General features: G+C 41.6%; 1 protein-coding gene across 6 annotated transcripts in view; it reads left to right on the forward strand.

Moving 5' to 3' along the window:
• The window catches only part of RAPGEF4 (Rap guanine nucleotide exchange factor 4), a 317,379-nt gene extending 298,692 nt beyond the window's left edge, over positions 1 to 18,687 (forward strand). For 5 of the 6 annotated variants that reach the window (XM_034954511.3, XM_034954512.3, XM_034954514.3 and 2 more), the window contains 4 exons: positions 1,807 to 1,894; positions 2,310 to 2,374; positions 14,278 to 14,332; positions 17,316 to 18,687. In XM_034954511.3, coding sequence (XP_034810402.1) covers positions 1,807 to 1,894; positions 2,310 to 2,374; positions 14,278 to 14,332; positions 17,316 to 17,443 — 336 coding nt within the window. In that variant the 3' untranslated portion in view covers positions 17,444 to 18,687. The remainder of the gene's footprint in view (positions 1 to 1,806; positions 1,895 to 2,309; positions 2,375 to 14,277; positions 14,333 to 17,315) is intronic. The other variant, XM_034954513.3, reaches the window with a different exon arrangement.
• Positions 18,688 to 23,431: the final 4,744 nt, after the last annotated feature.

Below are 23,431 nucleotides of genomic sequence, written 5' to 3' on the forward strand. Positions count from 1 at the left end.
TGGGCTCGCCGGGAGTGATAGGCAGGTTTCAGAGGGCAAATCGGGACAGGGATCGGCTGTGCAGGGCAGAGAGTGAGTGAGCCAGACACCCAGGAAGAAGATGGGGCTTCAGGAAAAAGGGAATCTTGCAGTAGAGGTTTCATTTTTGCTTTCATAGGAAATATCTCCCCTTGGCCCCTGTATGCAAATCTCTTTTTCAAACAAGAAAGGGAAAAGAAAACTCCAAATTTTTTATGACATAAGTGAAGTTATTTTAAAACACAAATCAGGCCAGGCGCAGTGGTTCATACCTGTAATCCCAGCACTTTGGGAGGCCAGGAAAGGTGGATTACTTGAGGTCAGGAATTCGAGACCAGCCTGGCCAACATGACGAAACCCCGTCTCTACAAAAAATACAAAAATTAGCCAGATGTGGTGGCCTGCACCTGTGGTCCCAGCTACTCAGGAGGCGGAGATGGGAAGATCGCTTGAGCCAGGAGGTGGCGGCTACAGTGAGCAGTGACTGGGCCACTGCACTCCAGCCTGGGTGACAGAGTGCGACCCCGTCTCAACACACACACACACACACACACACACACACACACACACAAATACAAATCAATTTGTTTAACTAAGTCTACCTTTCTTTTGTAGCTATATTTGATTCAGAAATACAGTTGAGCCTTGAATAACTCAGGGGTTGGGGCACTGACACCTCCTCCACCCCCATGCAGTAGAAATATTGAGTATAACTTTTTATTATTATTATTATTTTGAGTCTGGGTCTCACTCTGTCACCAAGGCTGGAGTGCAGTGGTACAATCATGACTCATTGCAGCCTTGACCTCTTGGGCTCAAGCAATCCCCCGACCTCAGCCTTCCAAATAGCCTCCCAAATAATTTTTTATTTTTTAAAAAACAGGGGTCTCGGCCAGGCACGGTGGCTCACACCTCTAATCCCAGCACTTTGGGAGGCCGAGGCGGGCAGATCACGAGGTCACGAGATCAAGACCATTCTGGCTAACATGGTGAAACCCCGTCTCTACTAAAAAAATACAAAAAAATTAGCCAGGCCTGGTGGCAAGCACCTGTAGTCCCAGCTACTCGGGAGGCTGAGGCAGGAGAATGGCGTGAACTCGGGAGGCAGAGCTTGCAGTGAGCCGAGATCGCGCCACTGCACTCCAGCCTGGGTGACAGAGTGAGACTCTGTCTCCAAAAAAAAAAAAAAAATAGGGGTCTCACTTGGGGTCTCACTATTTTACCCAAGCTGGTCATGAACTCCTAGGATCCAGCGATACTCCTGCCTTGGCCTCCAAAAGTGCTGGGATTATAGGCATGAGCCATCATGCCCAGCCCAAGCATAACTTTTGACTTTCCCCAAATTTAACCACTAATAGCCTACTGTTGACTAGAGGCCTTACTGATAACATAAAGTCAATTAACACATATTTTGTATGTTATATGTATTATTATGTACGATATTCTTACAATAATGTAAGTTAGAGAAAAAATGATAAGACAATTATAAGGAAGAGAAAATGTACTGACTGTTCATTAAAGGGAAGTGTATCATCATAAAGGTCTTCATCCTTGTCCTCTTCTTGTTGAGTAGGCTCAGGAGGAGGAGAAGGGGTTGTTGGTCTTACAGTGTCAGGGATGGCAGAGGCAGAAGAAAAGCCATGTATAAGTGACCCACACAATTCAAACCTGTGTTGTTCAAAGGTCAACTGTACCTGATTGTGGGGTGAAAGGCAGGTGTATTAGGAGGTAACAAAGGGTGGTGTATCTGTCACCAGTCATTACCATCATCTCTTTTTCTCTCCTAAGGACCCTTCAAGGAACCACAGGGCCTACAGGCTGACAGTAGCTAAGCTGGAACCTCCTCTCATCCCCTTCATGCCTTTGCTCATTAAAGGTAATCCTAATAAGATGCACAGGCCAAGCAGGTGATGAGTATTTGGGGAGGGAAATGAACAATACCTTGATAAGATTGATTACTTAGGGAAGAATGATCGATCCCATCCTTCTGCCTTCTTTGTCATCTCCTCTCAGTCCTGACTGTTCAGAAAGGGTCAGAAAGATGACTGGAGGAGCAGAGATTCATGATTTGGAAAACTTGTTAGTGAAACAGAAGATTAGTTTAAAAATTTTACTACTCTCAGGTGAAGTGATTTAAAAAGTTAAACACCTAGCATTAAAGGAACTATTAACAGCTTTTTTCAACTGTAGTGTTATGCAAATCTGCCAGCATAATCTAATGGTGCTATTGTGCTTTCTTAGTATGACATATTTCCATTAGTGATTAGAATGTGGCTTTTATTTCTTTACAGATATGACATTTACTCATGAGGGGAACAAGACGTTCATTGACAATCTAGTAAACTTTGAAAAAATGGTATGTGCAGTATTATAACCTTAACCACAATGTGTTTTTAAAATAAAATTTGCATTTTTTCTAATAAAGGAAATAATTTCCATATATGCTGCCCTGCTAAAAAGGTAGTTACACATAAAGGAGTTTTGAAATATTTGGTTCAAATTGGCTACCTATTCTATTCTGTCAGTTCTCTTTTGTGAAATTGAATAGTATTTGTGTGGTGGTTCACAGCAGCAGCTGGCTTTTATGCCGTGTGTTTCTTCCTTGGCAGCCTGTTGCTGAAATGCACAAATGTTCCTGAGTGACTTCCATGTTGTTGTTTTGCTATAAGGTTTGTGGAGCTAGACTGCCCCAGGATGCCTTTGAAAGGTTTATCTGCCAAGCCTGACTTTAGTGCCCGTAGGTAAAAGGCAATTCTACGCCTTTATTATAGAGGGCTAATCTAAATGTGTATTGCTTATCCCAATAAAGTTCGCTCAAGTTCAGAGAAGGAACATGAAAATCTTTATAATAAAAAGTTTTTAATCTTGTTTTTAACATTTTTATATATTTATTTATTGTTGGAGACAGGGTCTCTCATTGTCACCCTGGCTAAAGTGCAGTGTTGTGATCATAGCTCACTATAGCCTCAAACTCCTGGGTTCAAGCGCTCTTCCTGCCTCAGCCTCCCTAGGTGCTGGGATTACAGGCATCAGCCACTGCGCCTGGCCTAGAAAATTTTTTTCACAACAGATGTGGAACTGGCACATATTCAGTATTTTCTAGCCACCCTCCTCCTAGTCCTTACTCCTAGTGGGGGGGAAAGCAGGGTTATCTGGCTTAAGTTACTTTGCAGTTTATTTTCTTATCTTCTGTGAAACAATAAAGCAGAGCATGCCAAAACCTTTCTTTAGCTGCATGGTGCATGCTGATGGAATGATCATTGTCTTCTGAATCCTTTGGCTGCAACCTGGTGGATGGAGTGTTGGAGTGCTTAATCTCTCTGTGGGTGAGCATTTGCCCGGTCATGAATTGCAGTGTGAATGTGGCGCTGTGGGAAAAGCCGGGGACCTGGAGTCTGGGAGACATGAGGTTCAGTACACAGTTTCATCACTTTATACTTGTCCCTTAACTTCTCTGTGAGTCAGTTTCCCCAACAGAAAATGGGAATCATGCCCAGCCCATCTATCTCTGGATTATGTAAGCCATAAAGTGCTATAGACTTCTTATCAGAAAACTGTTATTCTAGTTGTTTCTTGAAATCAAGCTGGCACGTGTGACTCCAGGAGAATCTGAAACACCCTGCAGTCAGCCTGTAAGGATCTGCAGCATTCAGCCCGGGGAATGCGCTTATTGCAAAGCCCAGTCTGGTCAAGTGCAGCTATTGCTGGGCACTATGTCTTAAGCTTCTTAGGAAGTAACACGAGTACACACTCCTCAAAGACTCTTTGTACTAGATGGCAAGTATGTCCTCAGCAGTCTTCCTTCCCACCCCTCACACCAAAGGCAGGGTATGAACATCTTACTCCTGTGTCAATTTAATAATTGATCAAAGTAGACAACATTCTTTGCTAACTTATTAGTATGGATAATTAAACAATTCCTCTGACTTCCCAGAAAGAAAACCTGTTTTCCAGAAATGAAAGATTTGGCAAATGCGTAAAGAAACTTCTGGATTACTTATGCAGAAATGCAAACTGAGGATTGGCTAAGCCACCCATTTAATTATAAAATATACATGTGCACAGAGATGTAGAAGTCAGGGTTTCCTAAAGAGTTTACTGAGCTTTAGAAGTTTTGATGGCTATCATTCTCAGCAAACAGAGGAACAGAAAACCAAACACCACATGTTCTCACTCATAAGTGGGAGTTGAACAATAAGAACACATGGACACAGGGAGGGGAACATCACACACCAGGGCCTGTCGGAGGTTGGGGAGCAAGGGGAGGGAGAGCATTAGGACAAATACCTAGTGCATGCTGGGCTTAAAACCTAGACGGGTTGATAGGTGCAGCAAACCAGAATGGCACATGTATACCTACGTAACAAACCTGCACATTCTGCACATGTATCCTGGAACATAAAATAAAATAAATTTTTTAAAGTAAGTTTTGATGGCCAAAGTTAACTAAACTGAACAAATAAGAACAGCAAGGTATGCAAAGCCAGCCATCTGTTGGGGTAGATAAAAGTTGTTTCATCTGAGTTTTGAGATCTTGGTGTCCCATCCGTAACCTGCAAGGAAAAGTCAAGGTCACATTCAGTGGATACTAGGAGAGTGCCATTCCTCTCCCCATTTCTGCACTTCATACCCAGAGCAGTGGATTCCTCCATGCCTAGCACTAAGGAAAGAGATCCTTCCCATCTTGCTCTCACAGAGTCCACTTTTGCTGAAAAGCAATGAATAGCTACGATAGCAAGCAGTTCAGCTTCATTAATGGAAACCTAAATTAATGATGGCATAAGCAAGATCAGCTTATTTCTTTCTCACTTAAAAGTTCAAGCAGGCCAGGTGTGGTGGCTCACGCCTGTAATCCCAGCACTTTGGGAGGCTGAGGCAGGTGGATCACGAGGTCAGGAGATCGAGACCATCCTGACGAACACAGTGAAACCCCGTCTCTACTAAAAATACAAAAAAAAAATTAGCCGGGCGTGGTGGCGGGCACCTGTAGTCCCAGCTACTCGGGAAGCTGAGGCAGGAGAATGGCATGAACCCAGGGGGCGGAGCTTACAGTGAGCTGAGATTGCACCACTGTGCTCCAGCCTGGGAGACAGCGAGACTCTGTCTCAAAAAAAAAAAAAAAAGTTCAAGCAGGTATGGTAGACCTGCTACAGGATGCGATAGAGGCCCCAGGCTTCTCTCTTGCCAATTTTACATCCACTTGGTTCAAGATGGCAACCTCCACCTCCACACTCCAACCACAGGGAAAGGGAAAGGAGAAGGTGAAGGCATGCTTCATCCCTTTTAAAGATAGGGAAGAAGTTACACTCACCACTTGCCTCATATTTTGTTGCTCAGAAACCTAGTCCCATGAAAGGAAGGCTAAAACATGAAGCCCTTATTTGAAGTATTCATATATCCCACTGAAAGTTAAGGAGTTTTATTCATATGAAAGAGAAGGGAAGAAAGGATATCAAAAGAGTACTGTAAGTTCTCTGTTCCAGCCACATGGTACATTTTATCTCATGTGAGAAATTCTACCATAAGAAAGTTTGATTTTAGAATTGGCCCTCCAGCTGGGTGTGGTGGCTCATGTCTGTAATCCCAGCACTTTGGGAGGCTGAGGTGGGCAGATCGCCTGAGGTCAGGAGTTCAAGACCAGCCTGGCCAACATGGTGAAACTCCACCTCTCTAAAAATACAAAAATTAGCCAGGTTGATGGTGGGCACCAGTAATCCCAGCTACTTGGGAGGCTGAGGTAGGAGAATCGCTTGAACCTGGGAGGCAGAGATTGCAGTGAGCCGAGATCACACCACTGCACTCCAGCCTGGATGACAACAGCAAGACTCCATCTCAAAAAAAAAAAAAAAGAATTGTCCTTCCACAAGTTAGATGTTACCAGAAAATTAAATGAAATTTCAAAATGATTTGATTATGTTTTCTAAGCAAGGTGCATGTTGCCAGGTTTCCAAAATTTTCTCCCCATAAACTAACCCACCCCTACCCCCATATCACCACCACTACCATCAGTGGCTGCTGTTATTACTGTGGGTCTTGGGAAAGGCTACATTTTCCTTTTCAGGTTGATGTCAATGCCACTTCCCAGTCATCCATGATCAAGGCCCAGGTGCTGAGCAGAGCTGGCAGCCTCTGTGGGGTTGGTGGGCTGGGTCCCCAGAAGGAGCCCCTGCCAGGGGCCGAGGTCACCAGGGTAGCCAGGAATACAGATACCTTTTCTTGGTGGCAGCATTGTACAGTCACAGCAAACCACCATGCCAACTCTAAGTGTTTTTATTTTGTACATCTTCATTCAAAACATTTCTCTGCAATAGAACCAATCTCCTACATCTTCACCCTTGAGGTATGAAATAAGGATTAGAGAATTTGTTGCTTATTGGTTTTCAGGATTTATGGGTATGAACAAAAGAGAATTCACACCCTAATCCTGATGCCAAAAAAAGCAGACATTCTTTTATTTGGGGGGAACATAAAGGAATATTCAAAAAAATGTTTGAATAAAGTCCTTCCTAGTTCTATGGCATACATGAATATTTATAACATTTAGGAGGTAGACTAGCAATGGATTAGAGGATAATATGCTGGCCACCTGCCACTATCCCAGGCTGCATAAAGCATGCTGATAAGAGATTGGTTCTATTTCAGACATACCCATATTTAGGTATATTTATTTATAAATATGATTTTTAAGGTAGTCATTTTATTTGGAATGAGAAGCATAGGGCAAACTTTTATACTTCTGTAAACATTACAGAAGCTAATTCATTAAGGAAGAGAAATGTTTTGAATCCTTTTATTTTTGTATCACTAAGCATGTCATTACATAATTAGCAACAATATGTTTTCTATCACCAATAATATTATTATAAGATTCATGGAGAGAGCACTTCACTTGTTACCTCAATCTATGGAAAAAAAGAATCTCTAAGTAAAAATCTACGTGTTCAAGTCCACCCTATTCCCAGAGCTCTCCAACACAAAAGAAATCTATGGGAGTACTTTGAGAGTTTACATCTTTGTATAGATTTCCCAGGCCAGGCTAAATGCAGATTTCCAAAGGGTATGCTTCAAAACAACATAACGTGTGGAGTGTCCAGGCAAAAGAATTTACTAAGAAATATAAACATCTAGAAAGTAACCCTGGGCCTTTAGGAGATTACCTGCAGTTGGGAAGAGAAAACATAAACACATGAAATATTAAAAATCCACATAAGATATAAAAACTAGGTCACAATAGTAATAAAAGATGTCAGAAAGCAAAATGCAGGAAAGAAAACTTCATGCAGTTTTATCAATGGAAAATAAAACCACATTATATGCAGTGACATAATATCAGAAGATCTAGACTAGCCCTAAGCACCTGTCCAGCCTCATCTGACACTTTGTCTTTTCTGTATCCAGTCCAAGTTGGTGAGACTGACCTGCCTTCTTCTCCTTTTGGCCTCAGGGTTTTTTGTACTAGCTGTTACCTTTGCCTGAAATTGTCTTCCCCTAGTCGTCTGCTGTCTGGTTCCTCGTCAGTCAGGCCTCAGCTCACAGGTCCCCTCCTCCAAATAGTCTTCCCTAACCACCCTTGTGGGAAGGGAAGAAGATCACACATCTTCCCTGATCTCCCCTCCTCCCTGTGGTGCTAACTGTGCCTGACCTCCGTGTAACACCGTTCTGCCACACCCAGCACTCTCCAACACAACCTTGCCTTGATAGGGGTTTCACAGCCTGGGATTATCTTCCTGCCTCTTCAATGTCTTCCCTACCAGAATGTAAGTGCCCTGGCCCAGGTATCTGTTTTGTTCACTGATATTTCTCCAGCACCATAAAAATATATGACACATTATTTCCCCAGCACCCATAAAAATGTCTGGCACATCGTAAGTATGCAAGAAGTACTTGCTGAATAAAATGTAATGTTTCAGTGTTGGGCTTAGTGCACGAAAGCATTTTTCAAATATTTTATGTAATAAATCCAAAAGTGTCTTCTATTTTATTAGAAAATTGGTTGAATCGACCGGGCACAGTGGCTCACGCCTGTAATCCCAGCACTTTGGGAGACTGAGGCGGGTGGATCATGGGGTCAGGAGTTCAAGACCAGCCTGGTAAAACCCCATCTCTACTAAAAATACAAAAATTAGCCAGGCGTGGTGGCGGGCGCCTGTAATCCCAGCTATTCAGGAGGCTGAGGCAGGAGAATTGCTTGAACCCAAGTGGCAGAGGTTGCAGTGAGCCGAGATCGTGCCACTGCACTCCAACCTGGGCAATAGAGTAAGACTCCAAATCAAAAAAAAAAAAAGGGAAAGAAAATTGGATTAACCAAAATGTCCCAAAGCGTTTTGCATAACTGAGACATTATAAAAGATGACTTTCCCTTAGCCTCTGTTCCTAACCAGACATTATTCTGTCCCCCCTCCTCCCTGTGGTGCTGTGTCTGTCCTCCAGTGTCCCTCCCTGAGTACATAGAGGTATACATACTCTACACGTGCCTGGAAAGGCACCTGAACTGTCTTCTCCCATGGTCATCATATATACCACATACCGTAAGCATCATGCATGTGTTACACATGCGTATCTGCATGTCATACACCTCTTGGATACTAAAGATCTGCAGGGAGACCGGACTCAGGGCTCCTCCTCAATGATGCACACAGTGAAGGCTAGTTCAGCTTCAATTCCCTTTTATCTCTGGTCCTCACTGTGCCTGGCCATTTGGTTGCTATCACAGGCACAATCTTTGTTAGGTGAGACACTGTGTATTTCTGGATCTTGTGAAAAAAAAATTCTTGTCCCAAATATGTGGAGGTCTGAGTGAAATAATCAAATGGTGTAAATGTGGTTTTACACATTCTAAGCAAGGAGTAATTAACAAAGGTCCTATATTTGATAGGCATAGGTCTGGAGACAGAATCAAATCGGTAGAGGCAGAAATGTAAGAAAAAGCAATCTGGCAAACATTAAGAGCAAGGACGGTAAAGATCTTAAGGGGCAACAGAAGGAAGATTAAAACTGTTGAGGGCAGGCATTTAGAAGAGGCCTGACGGTGAGGAGCCGCTTCCTGAGGGATCTGAGCAGAGGCAGAATAATAGGCTAAGAGGAAGGCTATTGTGGCCGCTGTCTGGGAGTGGGAGGTCCTAGAGTGGTACCAATGAGGTGGCGTGGCCTGGAGGGCCTGCCGGTCAGAACTTGAAGAATGAAGTCTTCTCTTCCGCAGTGGGAGAGCAAAGGGGGAACTTGGACTAGGGCACAAGAGTCAGTGCAAGCTGGCTAGGAAGGTGGGGGCAGCCACAAAGTCCTGGTAGGCTACGTCATGTCTTTATAGGAGTGAAAGTGGAACTTGGCTGGCCTGCTCCTGAGGGGAGGACACCACAGAAGGGTGACGCCTGCCAAGAGCCAGGCCCCAAAGGCCCAGTCTGAGAACAAGGTACCTCTGACACCTCAGCGGACTCAAGGGAAATTCCCTGCATCAGAGCTTGAGGGAAATTTGTGTTTGGGATGCTGGCCTCAGAGCCTCTGGCTTGTACCAGGCCAAGGTGCAGACAGTGGTCACCCCTTCCTCTGGATTCTGTCTTTGTACTGGTCACTCTGATGCAGGCTGACCCCTAAATTGGGGCTCAGCTGGAGACAGTTCTTGGCTTTCCTAAGGAAGGAATTTAAGAACGAGCTGACAATGAAAGACAGCAAGTTCATGAGAGGAACAGTATACAGGAAAACAGGTGCTCTGTAGACCGAGCAGCGCTGTCTCATAGGCAGGGTAGCACAGAGTAGCACTCACAGAGTGCTGGCCGGCTCTATTTATACCTACTCTAGTTACATGCTAACTAAGGAGCGGGTTTTTCACAAACTTTCTGGAAAAGGGGCCAGGAGTTCCTGGAACCATCTAAGGTAGCTTCCCGGTCATTGCCGTGGCATTTGTAAACTGTCATGGCGCCGGGGGGTGGGGGTGGGGGAGCGGTGTTGTCTTATGCAAATGCATTATAATTCCTAGTCCTAGCTGGTTTGGGCTGGTTTCTTTGCTACATCAGCAGGGTGGTGACCAAGGCTGGGAAAACAAATCCTGCTGATCTTCTACCTCCACTCTGCAACGCAGGCCCCAGGAAGGACATCTACTTCTGTGCCCCTCTGTTTTCAGCTCTAAAGAAAAATAAACGCGTGACATAGTCACAGAGTTCTTCACTCACCACATCGTTTTTCCTTTCTGCACTTCCCTCCTCAAGTGTATGTCCTGAGGGGAATTCACCAGCTTTCAGTTGGGCCCATCTCTAAGCCCTGTAGGCCACGAACTGTAGGAACATATTCATTTTTGCACATAAGCTCCGAAGACCTGTACTTAGGATTAGTCCCAAGAAACATCAGTTTAAGCGTGGCGACAGGGGGGTTCAATTTGTTCCCCTACACGGATCCGGAGCGCCTTCTAAAGGAGGCGCTCTAATGCGGGGCATGTTTGCCCCACATTTACTCCTGAATTACCAGTTGCTGTCTTAATGAGCTATTTGCTCATGGGAATGTGTCATAAACCTCAGGCTGGCTACTGGGGAAAAAAAGATGAGAATCTGTGCTTTAGACTAATCAGACACTCCCCCCCGGCCTGGCATTATAGAAAGTTGCCTGGCCAGCTCCAGGCAGGCCAACCTGCTCTGGCAGGACCATGAAGCGTAGGGTGTAATTTTTGGTTTCACCCCTGCTGCAGCAGTTGGATAATGAACCCTATATCTCTTTAACCTTCGTTTCTGCCAGGCTAGACTGCGAGCACCAATGAATAAACAGCTGTCTACCGTCAAAAATAACATAGGCTGAAGTTTGTGGAAAGATAGACTCTAACTAGATGGTTTTAGTTTTTAAAATCCTCCACTCTGGTCCAAGAAATCAACTGTACATGCACAGAGCAGAAAGCTGCATCCACACAGCAGCTCAGCAAAGGAGGCTGAGAGGTTTAATTCATGAATACTTCAACAGATGTCAGTGGCATGACTTCTTTTTAACTGTAGGCCCAGTATAGCATCATCTAGATCAAGGAAAGAAGAAAGATCATAATTTCTCTGCACTTTACAATTTGTTTAGTCTAGGGCACCATACTAGAGACGGTTTGGAAGAGAACCAAAACTGTCTTATGAAGAATTGTTGAAGAAATTGAGAATATTTAGGCTGAACAAGAAAAGATCTGGGAGTGTGAAGATATCCATAACAGTTATATTCAAGTATTTGAAGACTTGTCCTGTTAAAAAGAAATTAAACGTGTTTGCTGTTGGGTCATTGCCGTGGCATTTGTAAACTGTCATGGTGCCCGTGGGAGTCTTATGCAAATGCATTATGAGCTCCAAGGATAAATGAGCGAAAAGTAAAAGGAGAAAGACTTTAACTCAAAATGATAAGTTTTAATAATCAGAGATGTCTAACAATGAAAGAGGCTATTTTTGGAGGTAATGAGTTACTCATTGCTGGATGCATTCAAACAGTGGGAGAGCCACTGTTTATAGGCAGGCTGTAGAAAAAGCATTATGCACTCTGGGGATGGTTCAAGGAGGTGACTCCTGAAGTCTCTTTCAGCAACTCAGGAGAGTGCCTTGTAGTTGGGTGTAGTTGTCAGTAACTGCTTAATATTACATGTGTTAATGGGTGCAAAAGGAGGTGAAGTTAAAATATTAAGTTAACCCTTCTTTGGCCTTGTGAAAGCATTTGTAACTATGCATTGACCAGGAATGCTAGTTAGATTCACACATCATAACTGTGGGTTCACACCATTAAACATTATTGTCCGGACCTCACAAAGGAAAAGAATGGACCTCGTTGTAAAGCCAGATTTGGATTTCGAAGTTAAACTGAAGTTATCTTTGAGAACAATTAAAAAGGATACGTCAAAATTAAAACCATTGTTAAAATTAATCAAAGATTTAGAAAGGTAGAATGAACTTCAGGGCTGGAAATTACTGATTTAAACAATTGTTCTCACATTTTAAACTACATAATGAGCTAAAAATTATGAAGTCTCAGAGTATAGCTTTAAAGAGTAGCATAAAACCAAAGTCAGAATGAAATGTTTTAGCTTTCAAAACTAAAAAGCAGAACAATTACTCCCTACAAAATGGTATAGGAAGAGGTTTCTGACCCCTGCTAATTGTTTTTTTATTCTTCAGAGGGGCATACTGGCAGCATTTCCCAGGGTTTTCGGTAATTACACTCCATTCAATATCTGAAGAATTACAATAATTCTACATGGAATATACTTGTGCCCTTCAGATGCAAAGCCTTTAGAGAAGTGAAAAAACAACTTAAAAGTAAATTAGCAGGGAAGTTATCATAGTTACTATTTATTTCACGGCTCCATATATCAAGGGCTAATTATACATTGTACGTTACATTTTCTGGGAGGGATTTGTGATATGTTTCTCATGCTGATCAACAGATGGATGTGTCACTTTTTACGATCTTTGATGAAGTGAAGTTCTAACTTTTCCAATTGCCTCTTTGTGTGCGAAATTATCCAATGCAGGTACATGTCACTTCAGGCTTGCTAGAGTCCTCAAAGCAGTAGTATTCAGTGAGGTATTATGATGCTTGCAGATAATATATTTGTAAGGCCTTGACTCATCTATGATTTTTTTTTACACTATGTAAGCTTTCTCAAAGTCATTTTCTTATACTTTGGCAAGCCAAGGGTCCGTGAGAGAGGAAAGGGTTGACTAGAATTACATAGCTGCTCAGAGATCAGGGAGTCTCTTTCCCTGGGTGGAGCCTTATCAATTTTCTGCTAGTGTTGTAATTAATCTGTTATCTCCACAGGAACCCCTTTAGAGCCTGAGCAGTAAGGTGTCCTGAAACATACATAGTGACCAGGAGTGCCAGCTATTGTTCAAATACCGTGACATTCTGGCTAAGAAATGGAGCGTAGGTCTCATCAGTGTTTTTCCCCAGGGGATAGGAGTCTCTGTTTCTGTCCATTTTCTTTTCTCTTTTCTTTTGTTTTTAATTGAGCTCAGCACAAAAGATTCCCTTTTAAGTCTTTATTGCAACCAAAACTTTACAAAGAAATTAAGATGATCGCTTAGTGACCAAATTTTAAAAGGTCAAATAAATTATAATCTGTCCATTTGGTTGAATACATGCTTTTTAAAAAATGTTTTAAAATGCAAATGGCATGGAAAATAGTCACAATGCAATGTGAAAAATTTCAAATCAAAATAAAATATGTATGTACTATATGAATTCAAATTTTTTGAAAAACATGTTTTTATATATTTTTAAATATAAGAAGGCTATATGCCAAAATATTAACAAGATTACTCTGTGAAGTAATATTCTAAGTGATTTTTACTTTGCTCTTAACATTTTCTGTATTTTCTGAATTTCTTTTTTTTTTTTTCTTTTTCTTGAGACGGAGTCTCACTCTGTCGCCCAGGCTGGAGTGCAGTGGCGCGATCTCGGCTCACTGCAAGCTCCACCTCCCAGGTTCACGCCATTCTCCTGCCTCAGCCTCCCAAGTAGCTGGGACTACAGGCGCCCGCCACCACGCCCGGCTAATTTTTTGTATTTTTAGTAGAGAGGGGGTTTCACCGTGTTAGCCAGGATGGTCTCGATCTCCTGACCTCGTGATCCACCCGCCTCGGCCTCCCAAAGTGCTGGGATTACAGGCGTGAGCCACTGCGCCTGGCCTATTTTCTGAATTTCTAAGATGTGTATATGTTAGTGTTATAATCAGAAAGGAGGAAGAAGGGAGGGAAAGAGGGAATCAAATCATCAGGATTAACATTAAAATGCAAACTTTTGCTGGAAGATTAGAGAGGTCAGTAATACAGAGTGTGTAGCAAAAATGTAAATGTAGAATATTTTGACTTGCTGTTCAGTCAATAAAATCTCATACCTCATTAGTGAGTCTTATTTACTGTGAGGAACTTGATAAGCTAACCCTTCTCCACATCTAGGATAGTTACAGATTCTCTTACAAATTCATGGCAACCTCAAGAAAGGATGGTGAAAAAGCACTAATGTACAGTCTCAGGCATGATAGATGTTTTTTACATCATGGGGAACATGCCAACAATTATGAGAGTTATGCCATTAATATTCCTTACCTGAAAATGCCTTGTATGTATGTGGGTACCCCTTTGAAATAATTAAACAAGTTATACATCAGCTAGTTGCCTTCAGATAGTCAACATCTCAGAACATGTCACTTCTCATGGTACCAAGTATTGCAGAAATGGTTTGTTTTCCTTTTTGGATTGTACTCTACGCTTACTTGAATTTCTATCTTTCTTTTTTCTATATTCCTTTTAGCGCATGATTGCAAATACGGCCAGAACAGTGAGATACTACAGGAGCCAACCCTTCAGTAAGTTAACTGCTGCCACCTCTTACAATGTAGATGTTGGTGATTAAGGTCTTCTTAATGAGGCCATTGAGACACCCTTGGAGCCTGGGAAATATCTGACTGTGTCAGAGACACTTTGGACCATGAATTCCATGAGATAGGGGCCTTGAGTTTAAAGATTTTTTTTGCTGTTTTAAACTAGAACATATTTACATTGTTGTGAAACTAGAAAATAACCATAGGAATATTATTTTGTGAATGAATTTAAAGAGATTTAATTTGCTCTATCCAGTGCAGCTGGAGACAACTAAAGTACGACTGCCAACAAATCCTGCCTCAAACCAACTCTCTTTATGACTCATTGCTCCATGTTGAGAAACTCACATCAGCCCTTGATGACTCAGTTCAGTCAATTATAAACCAGGAAAGATAATATTTATTGTCTTTCAGGGTGTTGCAAGAATGCATTAATGTTTATAGCACATTCGTAAAAGGTCCAAAAACAGGATTTCATATTATATTTCTAGTATTCCCACATGAATTTGAGGTGCTCTTTTAAAATCTGAACATCTATCACAAGAACTGGTATAATACTTTAATATAAAAAAATTACTAATAATAAATAACAATTTTAGTCTGTTGGGAGTTAAGTTGCATCATAGCACCAGGTGGGCATACTAGACCAGTGCTACTGTTTCTTCTGGGCTGGGACTTTGGTGGTGGGGGTGGAGCTTTGGCTCCCTCAATCTGGTCTGGAAATGAGAAGGTGAACACTAAAGGTTTTTGCTAAGCTCATTGTATGAGTCACTTGAAGAAATTTATCTCATTAACTCAATATGATACTATGACATAGACATGAATCTGAGGCTACCAGTACCGTCTCCTCCAATAAACCCAGTGCTAAGAGACTATGATGTTCTTGTTTTATTAGTCAGTTGTTTGTTCTTCCTAGAGCAGGACTGGCTCATGGCCAGATTTGCTAACATGGGACACCAGAACTACTAAATGTTCATTTTTTAATGAATAGGGAGGAAAAATATAAGAAAAATGACATTGATTTGGGGAGCCACTGATTCAAATGACTGTGCCTTCTCTGACTTCCAAAATGTGAATAGTCTTGCATATCATCAACTATTCTTATGTGGATCCAGCCAGAATTAAAGTGTCTCATGTGTTTTCATCTATTAATTTACTTTGTGTTTAAAGATGTGATCATAAAGCAGTTGTACAAGTGAAAACAAGAATAGATAAGTGACACCAGTTATAACCAGAGTTTATAATCCCAAATCCAGCAGCGGGGATAAAAGGGGACCCTGAAATTATATGCCAGATCGTGTGTGCCTGAGGGGGTTTATAGCCTTAAGAAGGTTTTCAGTGAGGCTCAAGAACCATAAAATAATATGCTTTGTTCTATGAGCTTCTTTGGAAGTAAATCTTGCATTCTTCTATGTCTCCTCCTAGAGAAGCCAAGGGGAAAATGTATTTAAAAAGAAAAAACTCCACTGCATTTGTTGAAGTTATCAGTAACTGCTGGTAAACAACAGCTGCTCAGCTCCGAAGTCAACAATCTATAGATAAAGCTATAGGAATAGATTCACAAACACTGTGGGAATGTGTACAATGTAATTACAGTATATTGTACATGTAGAGTACACTGCCAGTGAGAAGCAGAGGAAATTAAACACAATGTGCTCTGCAGTTTGCTGTGGTATTATTTCTATGTGATAATTATACTGATGAGTTTCTTCTCACAGGGGGCAGGGGCATGTATGTCTTCTCTCTGCTTTTCTGCCTTCAGACCTGCAACACTCCCCTTCACCCCTTGTGCAGATGGCATTCTAATTGTCTTTGGGAGTGCTGTGTGGATCTAGCAGGAGCAGCCAGACTGCAGAAGGTAGTGTACTGTGGTGGAAACCCCGGTCAGGAGCCAGGGTCTGGCTCTGCCACTCCGGGTGTCCCCTTAGACCAGAGGCCCTACCCAGTGATGCATGAAATGGAGGTGGCCCACAGAGGTGTTGGGTCTAAAGAGAGCATTTTTTTCCCTTTTATTTTGAAATAATGTCACCATTTTAAAATTGGGAGAATTCACGAAGAAGAAATCCAGATTTCCCATTTCTTAACAAAAAAAAAAAAAAAAAGGAAGATCTGGCAACTCTAGGCACAGATTCCCCGTGGCAGCAACATGCAGAAGCCAGGTCATCACTTCCGGAGGGACCTGTGTTTCCAGTTCACCACCTTCTAGTCTGGCTTTCCTTATTCATGTATGTTCCCTGAGAGGGCTGAGTGCATTGGCTCATCATTCAGCCCTGATCTTCATGAAATTGGTTAACCTCAGTTGCTCACATGCTTGGGATGTGCATCAGAATAGAATGGTAGCTGAGTTTTCAGAGCAGATAGCATCAAAGAATCAAACGTCTAGCAGAAGTCATAACTTCAGCCTGTGAGTTGGGTTTTTTCTGAATATGGACAGTCTCTAAGAACATACAGGCGGTATAGTAATGCTGTATACTGTATGCAAGTAAAGAGGGGAGTCAGGACTCTGTAGTCTCACTGGCTTGCTTCAGTTTGGCCCAGATGTTAAGCGCTTTTGTGAGGGGCTAATAAAAACTGTCTTTTGACATTAGTCTTCATCTGGATCAAAGGAGGCAGAGACACAGAGTGTGAGACACAGAGACCTCTGGAAAGGGAAACAATTTTAATCTATACCCAGGGGCTATCAGACACATGCTTCCCTTTTAATTTGGTGCCATTTTTTTTTTTTACAACGTGCAATTCAAAGGAGAATGATCAAAAGAGGTGATTCCAGGGAAGAAAAGAAAATTGGAGGGTAGGAAGGAGGAGATGGAACAACCAAGTGGAAACGTTTCAATGATTGTGGTGTGTTGAAAGGTCTTGAGGGAACCCAGGAACCTACGATAAATGTAATAAATAATTGGAGAAGTAAGATTGTATCTTATATACATATATTACACAATGCCAATTCTGCCCTTTCCTCTTTCAACAGATCCTGATGCAGCTCAAGCTAATAAGAACCATCAGGATGTCCGGAGTTATGTACGGCAATTAAATGTGATTGACAACCAGAGAACTTTATCACAGATGTCACACAGATTAGAGCCTCGTCGACCATAGACATTTCAAATGCCCAAAGCAGCAGTTTGTCTCCAGTCCACAGTCTTTCAAAAATGCCATTTATGCTACTACTGACTGTATTGCCACTAGAGAATTCTACAAAACAAGCAAAAGCACATCCTGAGACACCTCAGGGCTGCATTCAGCTTACCAGCTACCTAGCAAGAGAAGGAATTATTTGACTTGCCTAAAGCTTACACACTCTAGCTTAGGAATCCCCAGTTTGTGGTTACCCTGTTTCATTTCCACTTGTGCCATCTTCTTTGCTGAAGTGTCGAATAAGGCCCACGTGAAGAGTTTGGTAGAAATAGCCTTGTCAAGAGAACTAGCAAGCCCCTGACATTTTTTTCTGAGTGTTTATGGGATGAGATGTGCTACAAATGGGATAGATTTGGATAAAATTTTAACTCAACATCTTGATTTGGAGCCTGGGGTTTCGGGAAGGTGGTGAGGAATCTATAGAAGTCCAAATTATAGGTTGTATTCTTCCATCTTCATTGTCTTACCTCTGAAGGAATAGAACCTGACCACATTATTATGAAACATTATGGCTGTTTATGTAATTTAGGGAGGACTGGTCTGTAATTTCTGAATGATATATAGAATAATATTTATGTTTACAATGTAACTTTTCAAAATTTACAAATCAGGATTATATACATAAGAATTCCACTAAGAAATGCCAAGGTTCTTAAATTTGCCAGCGTTAAAGTAGAAAATAACATTTCAGAAGAGCACAATATGCATAAAACATTTGTCAAAATTGAAATATTTTCCTGGGCATTAAAAACCTGTACTATTGGCTACAAATTTATTGTACCTGATGAAAACATATTTTCTGGACTTAAATGTTATTACAAATATCTTAATTTTCAGCAATTGTTTTGCACTTTCAAAGATTGTAAATAGTTCATTCAATCAATGGTATAGAGTTATTTATTTGCTACATAATAGATATTGTGCCAAATAATTACTTTTTATTTATTTTATTTAGTATGTAATTTTGAAGTACATTTTTTCCTGTTTTCACAATTAGACTACATTTAATGTGTAGGAATTGTATGTATGTATATCTTCTGTAAATAACATCTAGTATCTTCACTAAATATAATTGTTGACAAGAAATGATTGTGTTCATCTCAATTCCTGTAATATAAAAGGGATAACCATTTGGTATGGTGGGGTATTGGATCTTTTAATGACACAAAATACACATATTATAAAATTCATTCTTTTAAAGTGCAGAATCCAGTGATTTTTAGTATATTTACGAAGTTGTATAGATAACCATCATCAGTATCTAACTTCAGAACATTCTCCTCATCCCTAAAAGAAACCCTGAACTCATTAGCAGTCACTTCTTCTTCTCCTCTCCCTCCAACCTCTGGCAACCACGAATCTGCTTTCTTTGTCTTCAGATTTACTCTGGATGTTTCATATGAGTGGAATCATACAGTATGAGGCCTTTTGCGTCTGGTTTCTTTCACTTAGCATAATGTTTTCAAGGTTGACCATATTATAGCTTGTACCAGTACTTCATTTATTTTTATGGCCATGTAATATTCCATTCTATAAATAGACTACATTTTGTTTATCCATTTATCAGTTGACAGACATTTGTCTGTTGTGTTCACTTTTCGGCAATTAGGAGCATTGCTGTTCTGAAGGGGCACTGGATTTTAGAGCTCCCTTGTGTGGGGCCTCATGCCATTTCTCAGTGATTTAAGTACTTAGCAAATATTTGATGAAGAGATATCCAAAATTCTTTAAATTCCAGACAAGCCTCTATTTTTTTAATAAGTCAGCATTTTCCAGAGCGTGTTCCAGCCTATTCTAGTCTCACAAGTTCACATATTGTCCCTCCAAAAACAAACACACACATACAAAGCCAAAAACAAAACCAAGATTCTATCTTCAAATAAATGTGGGGACCACTGCATAATATACCCCATTCATAGAAATGATTCCCAGTATTCACTCACACATTGAAGGCTCTGAGAAGTCCTATTGTAATCCCTTTTAACATCCCACAATTAAAGTCCACTTTGAGAAATGCCAAAGCAGGCAAGAATGCCTCTCTGTGTTCATTCATATAAAATTTCAAGGTCCCCAGAACCAGAGGTGGTGTTTTCTGCGGTATTACACCTGCCTCTGGAGGCAAGTGCAGTGCCTGGGATTTACTAGACAATAAAAGAAGGTCACTGAATAAATCTTCTTGAAATCATTATCGTTCAGTATTTCACTATCTGATAGACCTCAGTGTCAGCTGCAAAGGTTCCACTTTTATATATTTTCCTTTAGATATCCTTTATAGTTTCTTTTCTAGATAATTTACAAAGATGATGAATGAAGCTGGGAGCCCGTTCCTGGGGCATCCTTGCTCTTGTTTTGCTTGTCTTTATTCCTACTTTACTGAAAGCTAGCATTCTATATACAGCAGCACTTTTCCCCAATTCCATGGTGAATGCCAACTTATGATCTTATTTTAATATAGTTTCAACATTATTCAAAATTGATACATATTCCCCATGTATGTTCCCCTTGTTCTTCCACATGAGAATAACTTACTGTACTTAATAAAGATAAGACATTTTTAATTATTTCTAGCTTCTTTGAAAATGCATTAAACTCCATTCTTGAAGGTAGCAGTGGTAAAATAATAGAATTCACACTCTAAAAATGTAGAGTAGTAGCCAAGCAACCCTTCCTGAGGCAGGAGATGCAGTTAATACTTTAAAACTTGCAAACAAGCCAAAAGAAAATGAGATGCCTACAGGGTCACAAGAAGGATAATGAGGTTTGCTGGAAGATGTGAAAAAGAAGAATGTTTTTACCAAAAGCGCCTGTAGAAAATTATACATTTGAGTGTTTAACATACCTATTTAGCAAGGTCACTGGCATAGTTTATGGGAGCTAAGCTCTTCCGGCAATTTTTGAATACCATGCAGGTTAAGTATATTCCTCCTGAATTCAGTGGCATTTCCTCTGAAGATATGAATGCAGATCAATGACTACCAGTGTGAGAAAATTAAACAGAGTGTCATTTTAGTTTCAAATTGTGCTCTGAATAATAATAAAAAAAGTCAGCCTGGAATATGCAGTGTGGTAAAATGAACCCCTACCTCGAATAGCTTTCCTTTTACTGTCAATCTAGAATGCATTACATCTCTTGCTTTAGAGTAATCTTAATCTGTCCTACATTGAAAATTGTGGTATTAGATGAACAGTTACCTTATCCCTTACTTCTAAACTGGAAAAAAGCCTTTAACTTAGGTATTGTTAGTCACTTTTCTATTCATTCGTTCATTCATTTTCATTCATAGAAAATAATGATTGAAGTGCTTACTGAGTGCCCTCTGTGGACACAGAATTCAATGGTGAGGACAACTAGAGAAGGTCCCTGTTCTCCTGGGGCTTATCATTCAGTGGAGGACACAGAGGTAACCAAATAATGATGTGAACAAATAAATATAAAAATGCTTCCTGCTGGGCGCAGTGGCTCACGCCTGTAATCCCAGCACTTTGGGAGGCCGAGGCGAGTGGATCATGAGGTCAAGAGATCAAGACCATTCAAGAGATGTGGTGAAACCCCGTCTCTACCAGAAATACAAAAATTAGCTGGGCATGGTGGTTCACGCCTGTAGTCCCAGCTACTTGGGAGGCTGAGGCAGGAGAATCACTTGAACCTGGGAGGTGGAGGTTGCAGTGAGCTGAGGTCACGCCATTGCACTCTAGCCTGGCAACAGAGTGAGACTCTGTCTCAAAAAAAAAAAAAAAAAAAAAGAATGCTTCCAAGGAAGGATATGGTGTTGCAAGAGCATGTAATAAGGGAATTTAACCTGATCGGAGGCAAGGAAGTGTTCCCTGTGAAAGTGACAGTTGAGCTGAGCTCTGAAAGATGTGAGTGCTGGCTAAGACAGAGGAGGAGAATGTGTTCTAAGCAGAAAGTAACATTGGCAGTAAGGGACAGCAAGCTCACTGTGGCTAATGGAGATCGAAGGAGACAGCATTTCCAGATGTGCTGGAGAGCTAAGAAGGGCTCAGAGCATGTAAGGCCTATGCAGACCTTTGAGTAGGAAGTCATTGAAGAGCTTGAGGCAGGGCGTTGCATTTCCAATGGTGAGCCCTTGAACGGCAGGGCCACTGCTTTCTGTGTACCACACTGCCCAGGACACTTGGTAAGGGCCATCTCTAATTCCTTAGTTACTTTATTATGAAGGCTTAAAGGTAGAGCAGAGGGAGCTGTGGAGAATGCAAGCATTCAAAAGCAGTAGTGGACCCAGACACCCATACAGACAAACATCATCCCTTCTCCTGACTAAGTCCACACTGGGCCACTTTTTAATTTTTTATTTTGGTAAAAGATATACAACATACAATTTACCACTTAAAGCCTTTTTGAGCAAATAATTCAGTGGCATTTAGTACATTCACCTTGTCGTACAGCCGTTGCTGCTATCTATCTCCAAAACTTTTTCAACATTCCAAACTGAAATTCTGTGCCCATCAAACATTAACTCCCCATTTTTCCTTTCCTCCAGCCCTTGGTAACCACTATTCTTTTATCTCTATGAATTTGCCTTTTTCGGGACTTCATATAGGTGGAATCATACAATATTTGTCCTTTGTGTCTGGGTTGTTTCACTCAGCTTAATGTTTTCAAGGTTCATCCAAATTGTAGCCTGTACCAGAATTTCCTTCCTTTTTAAGGCTGAATAGAATTCCATTTTATGTCGATTCTACATTTTGTTTGTCCATTCACCTGTTCAAGTCCCAACTTCTCAATTCTTTGGGGTATATACTAAGAAGTAGGATTGCTGAATCGTATAGCAATTCCGTTTAATTTTTTTAGGAACTGCCATACTGTCTTCTACAGTGGCTGTACCATTTAATGGGCTACATTGGACATAGCTCGTAATTACCTGCGTCATCTCCGAAGCTGCCAATGTATGGCACAGCTGTTGAGAGAAGGAGTGGGCAGGGGACCCAGGGCTCAGTATGTGGGTATCCAAGCAAGGAGCAGGGAGGCTTCATTTGCCAGTGTCCCATCTGTCAAGCCAGGGCAGCTCACGAGACAATCACAGCCCCAGAACCTCTGTCCATCCTTGCTGCCCTGTGGGTTGATACACCACACTCCTGCTGCCTGTGGTCTTACACTGCAGGATGGGAGGAGTGAAGGGAATGTTTCTAACCCCCAGAGAATAAGGGCGTGGGAATGGGAAATGTGGTCGCTTTGCTAGGGCTCCTTTGCATGTGCTTTTCAGGCAGCTAGGGAAGGTCAAGGATGCTGCTACAGGAAGCCAGGATCTTTGTTCCTGGGACAATTCAACCTTGGAAGGATCGGGGCCAAAGCCCTGCTCTAAAGGGAAGTAAACACAAGGCACTATGGGCTCATGGGCTCTGACATTTCCCTCCAGATTTGAGGAAGAAAGAGAGCCTAGAGCCAGGGCATGTGAGAGCTGCCTGATTCCATCCCAGTCTTCTTCCTGCATCCTCCTCTGGGAGGGTTCTGACTCTTCCTAGCCAGAGAAAACTCAGGAAGAGTGGAATTCTACAATCGGAGGACCAGTACAAGAGAAACATGAGAGCAAAAGTTGGTGTAAACCTCTTCAGAACAGGTTTTTGCAGCACCTGAGACAAAAAGAGGACTGGAAAAGCTGCATCAGGTCTCCATCTATTTCCTTAGCCAGAGACAGGTGGCAAAAGTCTCCAGGTGATAACATCAAGGACCTGTCAGGAATGGAGGAGAATCGATGATTTCAGGAAGGAGTCCTGACACTTTAGGACAGAGGGACAGACTGATGATTCAGTCTCCCCAGCAGGGAGAAGCGCTTGAGGTAAGGAGACACAGAAGCTCTTGGGGAACGTGTTCTGCACTAGCCAAGCTGTGGTAACTTTAGAAGAATAAAGAAAGAGGTTGTTCAGTGATATCAGTGAGTTTATCAATTGCTGTGTGTATTCGGGTTATCCAGAGAAATAGAACCAATA

Source organism: Pan paniscus, chromosome 13 (assembly GCF_029289425.2).
Source record: "Pan paniscus chromosome 13, NHGRI_mPanPan1-v2.0_pri, whole genome shotgun sequence".
In the NCBI taxonomy this organism is placed as follows: Eukaryota; Metazoa; Chordata; class Mammalia; order Primates; family Hominidae; genus Pan; species Pan paniscus.